General features: G+C 41.2%; 1 protein-coding gene across 4 annotated transcripts in view; it reads right to left on the reverse strand.

Annotated features, from left to right (window-relative positions):
• rnf41l (ring finger protein 41, like) overlaps positions 1–9,295 on the reverse strand; it is a 51,261-nt gene that overhangs the window by 18,046 nt on the left and 23,920 nt on the right. For all 4 annotated transcript variants that reach the window (XM_043688065.1, XM_043688063.1, XM_043688064.1 and 1 more), the window contains exon 3: positions 6,802–6,941. In XM_043688065.1, the coding sequence (XP_043544000.1) occupies positions 6,802–6,941 (140 nt within the window). The remainder of the gene's footprint in view (positions 1–6,801; positions 6,942–9,295) is intronic.

Consider the following 9,295-nt stretch of genomic DNA (forward strand, 5'->3'; position numbering starts at 1 on the left):
AAACCATGCTGCCTATCACTGATAAGCCCATTTTCTTCCAAATTGGAGCAGATCCTATCCCTCAGTATCTTCTAAAGCAGCTTCCCTACCAGTGATGTCAGGCTCACCATTCTAAAATTATCTGGATTATCTTTGCTACCCTTCTTAAACAAGGGGACAACATTAGCAATTCTCCAATCCTCCAGGACCTCACCCATGTTCAAGGATGCTGCAAAGACATCCGTTAAGGCCCCTGATATTTCCTTTCTTCCTTCCCTCAGTAACCTGGGATAGATCCCATCTGGACCTGAGGACTTGTCCACCTTAATGCTTTTCAGAGTACCCAACACTTGCTCCATCCTTATGCCGACTTGACCTAGAGTAATCAAACATCTATCCCTACCCTCAACATCCATCATGTCCCTCTCCTCGGTGAATACCAATGTAAAGTAATCATTAAGAATCTCACCCATTTTCTCTGACTCCACGCATAATTTTCCTCCTTTGTCCTTGTGGCCCAACCATTTCTCTAGTTACCCTCTTGCTCCTTATATATGAATAAAAGGCTTTGGGATCTTCCTTAACCCTGTTTGCTAAAGATATTTTATGACTCCTTTAGCCCTCTTAATTCCTCGGTTCAGATTGGTCGTAATTTCCAAATAGTCTTCCAAAGCTTTGTCTGTTTTCAGTAGCTTAGACCTTACAAATGTATCCTTTTTCCTCTTAGCTAGTCTCACAATTTCACCTGTCATACTTGCCATTTCTATCCCTCATTTTCACAGGAACACATATGTTCTGCACTCTAATCAATCCCTCTTTGAAAGCCTCCCACATATCAAATGTAGATTTACCCTCAAACAGCTGCTCCCAATCCACGTTCCCCAACTCTTGCTGAATTTTGCTCGGGTTGGCCTTCCCCCAATTTCGCACTCTCTTTAAGACAACTCTCGTCTATAACTCATGGAATTGTGATTACTATCCCAAAGTAATCCCCAATTGAAACTTCAATGACCTGGCCGGGCTCATTCCCCATCACCAGGTCCAGTATAGCCCTTTCCCAAGTTGGTCTATTTACATACTGCTCTAGAAAGCCCTCCTGGATGCTCCTTACAAATTCTGCTCCATCTAAACCACTAACACTAAATGAAGCCCTGTCAATGTTGGGAAAATTCAAATCTCCCATTAACACCATCCTGTTGCTCCTATATCTTTCCATAATTGGTTTACATATTTGTACCTCCATCTCACGCTCGCTGTTGGGAGGCCTGTAGTACAGCCCCAACATTAGTAGCACACCCTTCCTATTTCTGAGCTCTGTCCACATTGCCTCACTGCTCGAGTCCTCCATTGTGCCCTCCTTCAGCACAGCTGTGATATCACCTCTGACCAAGTAATGCAACTCCTCGACCCCTTTTACCTCCTTCTCTATCCAGCATGAAGCATCCATATCCTGAGATATTTAGTTGTCAATTTTTCCCTTCCCTCAACCAAGTCTCAGTAATAGTGATAACATCATACTCCCAGGTACTAATCCAAGCCCTAAGTTCATCTGCTTTACCTACTACACTTCTCGCATTAAAACAAATAACACCTCTGATCACCTGTCCCATTTGCTAAACATGCTATCCACGACCTCCCCAGTGTCACAGATGTCCCATAATCTTCCCCTTAGTCATAGAGATCTACAGCATGGAAACAGACCCTTCGGTCCAACCCATCCATGCCGACCAGATATCCCAACCCAATCTAGTCCCACCTGCCAGCACCGGGCCCATATCCCTCCAAACTCTTCCTATTCATATACCCATCCAAATGCCTCTTAAATGTTGCAATTGTACCAGCCTCCACCACTTCCTCTGGCAGCTCATTCCAAACACGTACCACCCTCGGTGTGAAAAGGTTGGCCCTTAGGTTTCTTTAATATCTTTCCCCTCTCACCCTAAACCTATGCTCTCTAGTTCTGGACTCCCCAACCCCAGGGAAAAGACTTTGTCTATTTATCCTATCCATGTCCCTTATAATTTTGTAAACTTCTTTAAGGTCACCCCTCAGCCTCCAATGCTCTGGGGAAAGCAGCCCAGCCTGTTCAGCCTCTCTCTATGGCTCAAATTCACCAACCCTAGCAACATCCTTGTAAATCTTTTCTGAACCCTTTCAAGTCTCACAACATCTTTCCGATAGGAAGGAAACCAGAATTGCATGCAATATTCCAATAGTGGCCTATACAATGTCAGGTATAGCCGCAACATGACCTCCCAACTCCTGTACTCAATACTCTGACCAATAAAGGAAAGCATACCAAATGCCTTCTTCACTATCCTATTTACCTGCGACTCCACTTTCAAGGAGCTATGAACCTGCACTCCAAGTTCTTTTTGTTCAGCAACACCCTCTAGGACCTTACCATTAAGTGTATAAGTCCTGCTAAGATTTGCTTTCCCAAAGTGCAGCACCTCACATTTATCTGAACTAAACCTCATCTGCCACCTCTCAGCCCATTGGTTCATCTGGTCAAGATCCTGTTGTAATCTGAGGTAACCTGTTGCTGTCCACTACACCTCCAATTTTGGTGTCATCTGCAAACTTACTAACTGTACCTCTTATGCTCGCATCCAAATCATTTATGTAAATGACAAAAAGTAGAGGTTTCATTACCTAGTTCCTTACAGACTTTAGTTACTACCTCTTTACTGTCCACTAACCACCTCATTTGGTTCCCACTGCCCTGCCACATTAGTTCAATCCCTCCCCAACACCCTTGGACATTGGTTCTAATCTGGCCCAGATGTAGACCGTCCGATTTGTAATTGTCCCACCACCCCCGGAATTGGTCCCAATGTCCCAAAAATCTGAATCCCTCCCCCCGCACCATCTCTCAAGCCACTCATTCATCCTGCCTATTATTTAATTTCTACTCTGACTAGCATGTGGCACTGGTAGCAAGCCTGACATTCCTACCTCTGAGGTCCTACTTTTTAACTTTGCCCCTATCTCCCTAGATTCTGCTTGTAGAACCTCATCCAGTTCTTTTTAACCTACATCATTGGTGCCTATGTGCATCATGGCAGCTGGCTGTTCACCCTCTCCATTATGAATGTTCTGCTGCTGATCTGAGACATCCCTGACTCGTGCACCTGGGAGGCAACATACCATTTGGGAGTCTCATTTTCAGCCACAGAACCGCCAATCTACTCCCCTTACAATTGAATCCCCTATGACTATAGCCCTTTCACTCTTTTTCCCTTCTTTCTGTCCAGCAGAGGCAGCCTCGGTGCCATGAACCTGACTACTGCTGCCTTCCCTTGGTGAGTCATCCCCCTCCAACAGTATCCAGAACAGTATACCTGTTTTGGACGGAGATTACCACAGGGGATACCTGCACTGCCTTCCTGCTCTTTCTCTGCCTTTTGGTCATCCATTCCCTTTCTCCCTCAGCAATCCTAATCTGCGGTGTGACCAATTTGCTAAACATGCTATCCACGACCTCCTCAGTGTCACAGATGTCCCAAAGTAAGTCCATCCGCAGCCCCAGAGCCATCATATGGTCTAACAAGACCTGCAGCTGGACACATCTCCTGCACGTGAAGGAGCCAGGTACATCAGCTACAACCCTGAACTCCCATGTTGAGCGAGAGGAGCATAACACAGGTCTGTGATGTCCTGCCATTTTTACTCTTAAGATTAATTTAGTCCAACTACAAAATCAAATAATAGATAAATTAAATAATTTTTTAAACCAATTGCACTACTTACCAGCACACAATAAACAAAAGAGAAAAACTTTACCTTTCCAACACACCAGAGTCTTTTTTTTTGGTTCGAGGGGAGGACGGGTGGGAGACACTACACGTGTAGTATCTCGGGTTTAGCCACTGTCCAAATATAACAATTCACTCACCTTCCCAGAGCGCAATTCGAGCAATCCCATTCAGCTCCTTGCTCTCACTGCTCCCGCTGCGAACTGGAGGCCGCGGATTCCATGAGGTTAGTACTTAAATGGGAAACTTACCTTCCCAGCAGCCCCCTGGTCCTCGCTCTCACTGCTCCCTCTGCTGCGACAAAATGGAGCTGTTCGAACAGTCAGTGCAGACTCAATAGGCCAAATGGCTTTTTTCTGCACTCAGGATTCTATGATTCTATAATAACTAATACAGATTTCCAACCAAATACTCCCAGTCTGAGGGTTCTACAAACTAAACACTTTCACTGAGCAAGGTGCTGAATGGGAGCGCTCGAATTGCGCTCTGGGAAGGTGAGTGAATTGTTATATTTGGACAGTGGCTAAACCCGAGATACTACACGTGTAGTGTCTCCCACCCGTCCTCCCCTCTAACCAAAAAAAAGACTCTGGTGTGTTGGAAAGGTAAAGTTTTTCTTTTTTGTTTATTGTGTGCTGGTAAGTAGTGCAAATGGTTTAAGAAATTATTTAATTTATCTCCTTAATTGTTCTGAACAATCCCCTTTTTTTTCAAGAAGCTGTATTAGCTTTTACTTTAGTCAGGTCTCCTTCAAACTTAATTTAAAATTTTTTTGTTAAAAGAAACTTGGTCATCTTAGTTTGTAAGTTAATAGTTTAATTTTATTGTGTAATTTACAACAAAGAAAACAAAACTTCCATTAAACACTCCAAAAAGCCTTCAACTACTCTCTGACACATTTTAAACCATGGTTTAAAATCATGGTTTTGGAAACTTTAGTCTAGTTAATGTTTAATCTCTTCACTAAAATAGACCAACACCAATATGATATTTGTTTAATACAAATTTTGAAGAAAAATATGAACACATATAAATCATACTCCTTTTACTGAGTAAGAGGACCCAAACTTAACACAGTGCACCAAATGCCATATCGCACCTTTTATTTTACATAGGAACAGTTAGACTTGGTTTAAATACTTGAGCTTAAAGATTTTCTACCCTAACCGCTACAATGAAAAAAAAATCAATAAACGAACAGGAGCAGAAAAGGGGTGTGGAGACAGAATATTATTGGTCAAACGATAATTTCTCATTCACGTTTTGTTCCTGGTCAGTATGCACAGCTGAGAATTTTCTCAATTCTTGCAAGCAAGATATTCCACAGTACGATTTTTGGTCTGATTTGCAAGATACAGATATTCAGGAATTCAATGAATTCCTTCCTGGCAGATTAGATTAAAAACATACTTTCTGGGGTACAAGTTAATTAAAATCTTCATGATCAAGATCACGGACGTCCAATTGCTGTTGTAACAGATTTGTCCAATCAAAAAAATATCCACTTAGCTTTCCATGTATCATATAGGCCAGATGAGAGTTTGGCTGCTCCCAGACACCTCCATTCCAAGCTGCTGTGTAGACCTCAACACAGTACAATAGAAGTGAAGAAATATCACATACCCCTCCCCCAAAGAAACTGCCCACGATGACACAGAACCTGGGTATGCCACTGAAAGGTCAGCAGCATTGAAATTAACATTGAAAGACAAGTGTAATGAAGCTATGGTAGGCAATTACACAGCATCTTGAAATTATTTTAAAAGTTGTTTTTAAACTTTTTTTGATTATTTTTATGTGTTTTTTTAAGATTTAATGTCTTCATTCATATTAATTCCAGGTAAAATTAGTATTTATTTATATTCAGCTTTATTTAATGGTTTCAAGTGAAGATGTGAGTTAAGAGGTCGTGCGAGCTAAATAAGTAAAGGGGCAAGCTTGGAGGATGGCAAGGTTCATACTGTCAAGATTAGAGTGGTGCTGGAAATGCACAGCAGGTCAGGCAACATCCGAGGAGCAGGAAAATCGATGTTTCGGGTAGGAGCCCTTCATCAGGAATGGGTTCTAGTCCAATGATGAAGGGCTCCTGCCCGAAACATCGATTTTCCTGCACCTCGGATGCCGCCTAACCTGCTGTGCTTTTCCAGCACCACTCTAATCTTGACTCTAATCTCCAACATCTGCAGTCCTCACTTTCGCCAAGGTTCATACAGTGGCAGGTTAAATAGAAGTGAGCTTCAGGTAATGGTGAGTTGGGGTTCAATTTAATAGTTAACCAGAAGGTGTAATAGGTTTTAATTCCTCTAACTTTTCCTGGGTAATTATTAAGTAAAGTCAAAACAGATTCATTGAAAATCTCTGACTCTAACTCAAGACTTTATCTGAGAGTTCCAGATGCCAGGTAATTGCAACTTCCTAGGTAATTTCCGTGGAATCATCCAAATCGGAACTTCTGTACGGTCCTAACATGCAACTGCTATATATATGCTACTGCAATAACGATCTCTCTACATCTGGGCCAAGAACTAACAGACTGCAGTTAATTCTTTGTTTAGCCACCAGAGGGCAGAGATCAGAAGAATAAAATCCAACCAGAAGTGAGCACAGTTTTCTCATGAATCAACAATTTGAATTTGTATTTCTTTCCCCAAACAAATTCTGAAAAGATTCACAATTTTAGGAACTAATAAAAATTCAGTCCTATATAATAACAGATAATTTAACATGGAGTAAAGAAGTTAGACACATTCTACAGTTTTACAAAACAAATCATTTAGTGTTTCTGTCCGCATATAATATTTGAAATCCTAATAATCAAAATATATCTGAGGTATCAAAATCTGAGGTATCTTCTCTTCTTATAATAATTTATGGAAACTCAAAAATGTTAAGCTGCACTCAGGTTAAATGTATATGACCTTTGTACTTCAAAAAGGAGAGCATATTTTCTCAAATTAGACTATTCACCCTCATTAGAAAGAGCTATCTAAGCCAGAAATTGTAAGCACCTCTAGATAATAAGAACAACATTGATTTAAAATTATTTTGGTTACTTTTTACTTACCAGCATTTAAGCAAGGAATTTGGCTGTATTCACATTCTCTTTCGTGCCTGTCAACAGCTTCTAAAGAACAGATTGTTTCACAACCATGCTGCCTATTTTTGCACCAAATCTGTAGGCGATTCAAATCATTTCGCATATACCTAACAAGTAAAAAAAAAGTTTAATGACCATTTCGCAGCAGCATCCTTTAGTACCTGAGCAGTGGGTGCTGCTGAGTCACTCTTGGTGATGGAGACTGAAATACCCTACCCACAGTATATTCTGTGCCTTTTCCACTCTTTGTGCTTGCTCCTAGTGTTGTTCAACATGGGTACGTACTGATCCAGCAGCTGAGAGGGATCTTTACATGCCATTCAACAGAGACTTTTTGTGTGTGTTCGACCTGATGCCAAAACTGAGACTTAATGGTGTCTGGAGTCAATATTGATGACTCCCAGGGCAACTCCCTCACCTCTGTATTCATCTGTGCCGCCATTGCTCTGGGCCTGTCAGGACAGTGAGATAGATCATATCCAGGAATAGACATGATTCAGGGCGTATTTGATTAGTCTTAGACAGCTTTCCAAATTTTGACTCTGCTGGGCCGACTGGACTGATTTTGCCATTGTCGCTTCCAGTTCTTAGTCTGGTATCAGGTAATACAGTTTCATTTCTTTTTTGAGACTTTATAGCGATTGTTACAACTGAGTGTCTTTCTAGGGCATTTCAGAGGGCAATGAAGAGTCAACCATATTGCTATGGGTCTGGAGTCACATATCAGTCAGACTTGGTAGTTTCCTTCTCTAAAGGGCATTAGTGAATATGATGAGCTTTTCTGATAATTGTTTCACCATCATGAAATCATTTCATTAGACTCTTAATTCCAGACTTCTACAGGACTAAAATTCCACCATATTCAATTTCTGCCAGAGTGGGATTCAAATCTGGGTGACCCAGAACATTACTAGGGTCTCAGGATTAATAGTCTAGTGATAATACCACTAGGCCTCCCCCTTTAAAATTTTCAAAATAAGTCAAGTCTTTCCTCGATCTTGAGCAATCGAAGCAGCTATTAGGCACATCCTGCTCCTCAGATGTTGCCTGACCTGCTGTGCTTTTCCAGCACCACACTGATCTAAACTCTGGTTTCCAGCATCTGCAGTCCTCACTTCTGCCTAGACTCCAGAACAGGTCACATCCCTCCCTTCATTTTACCCCATCTAAACTGCAGTCTCAAAATATAAAGTTATTGATCTCAGTTTTAATAATAGCTATAAATAATGCAATTTGTATTCTGTTTTAAAATTTCACAATATCTGTGTTAGTTTGTAATCTTGAACATCACTTATGCTTTAGTTAATGCAGTTCATTGTAAATTAAAATTAATCTCAAAGTAAAACAAGAGCCAAAGCTATATTGCTATCTATCTTACAGAGCTTTAACTTATTACTTTTGGAGAAAAAAAATGTTTAGAACAACAAATGATACATGATATAGGTCACAATTAATTGAAGTCTACAGAGTTGAATCAGTGCCAGGGAGAAGGAATTAATGAAGAATGCACACTTCCATAGAAATATTTTTGAAACCCAAATACACCAGCTCAGAAGCAGAAAATTCAAGTTTTTCCTTGATAATCAATTGTTAAAAAAATAGGCAGTATTTTGTATTTCCATTACATGTTCATTTCAGGGCAGTGTCCTCGGTCAAATGATCTTCAACTATACCCATCTTTGCATTGAGCAGTCATAAATAGAGCTGCCAACTCATATATGCAAAGTTATCTCTATTCACAAAGATAAGGAAGAATCAAAGCCTTTACACAAGAACAAAATTTTGAAAATGATAAAGGTAATGGTCAATTGGAATGGCTTAGTGTATGAACTGCCTGCTCCGGATGGCTTGTATCCCAGGTTGCTTAGAGAAGTGGGAATTTGGGATTACATGTACGACTAGATTCAAGAATAGCTTCTTGCTCACTGTTTTTAGACTTTTCAATGGACCCCTCATATTAAAGTTGATATTTCTCTGCACCTTCTTTGTAGCTGTAACACTATCTTCTGCATTCTGTTCTATTACCCAAATGTACTTATGTATGGTATGATTAGCCAAAGTAGCATGCAAAACAATACTTTTCACTATATCACAATACATTTGACAATAATAAATCAAATCAAATGGGATGGAGGTGCCAGAGGATTGAAAAGTGGATACTCTTGCTCAAGAAATGGTGAAAGGTCACCCAGCTCCGCCCCTACTCCCAGCTCCACACCCACACCAGTTACCAGCTCCCAGCCCTGTCGAGTTTTCACCATCCCTCCAGACCTCCCCCTCACTGAGGACTCGTCCCCACGGTGATGGATGACATCACTTCTGCCCCCATCATGGCCACTTCCACAGCCACTTCTGCCCCTCAATTCTTCATGCACTACACGTGGCACCACCTCCGCCCCTCACATAACGCCCCCTCTCCCCAGTGCTGTGTTTGCCACCACTTTCACCCCCACTGTTACTC

Source organism: Chiloscyllium plagiosum, chromosome 4 (assembly GCF_004010195.1).
Source record: "Chiloscyllium plagiosum isolate BGI_BamShark_2017 chromosome 4, ASM401019v2, whole genome shotgun sequence".
Taxonomy (NCBI): domain Eukaryota; kingdom Metazoa; phylum Chordata; class Chondrichthyes; order Orectolobiformes; family Hemiscylliidae; genus Chiloscyllium; species Chiloscyllium plagiosum.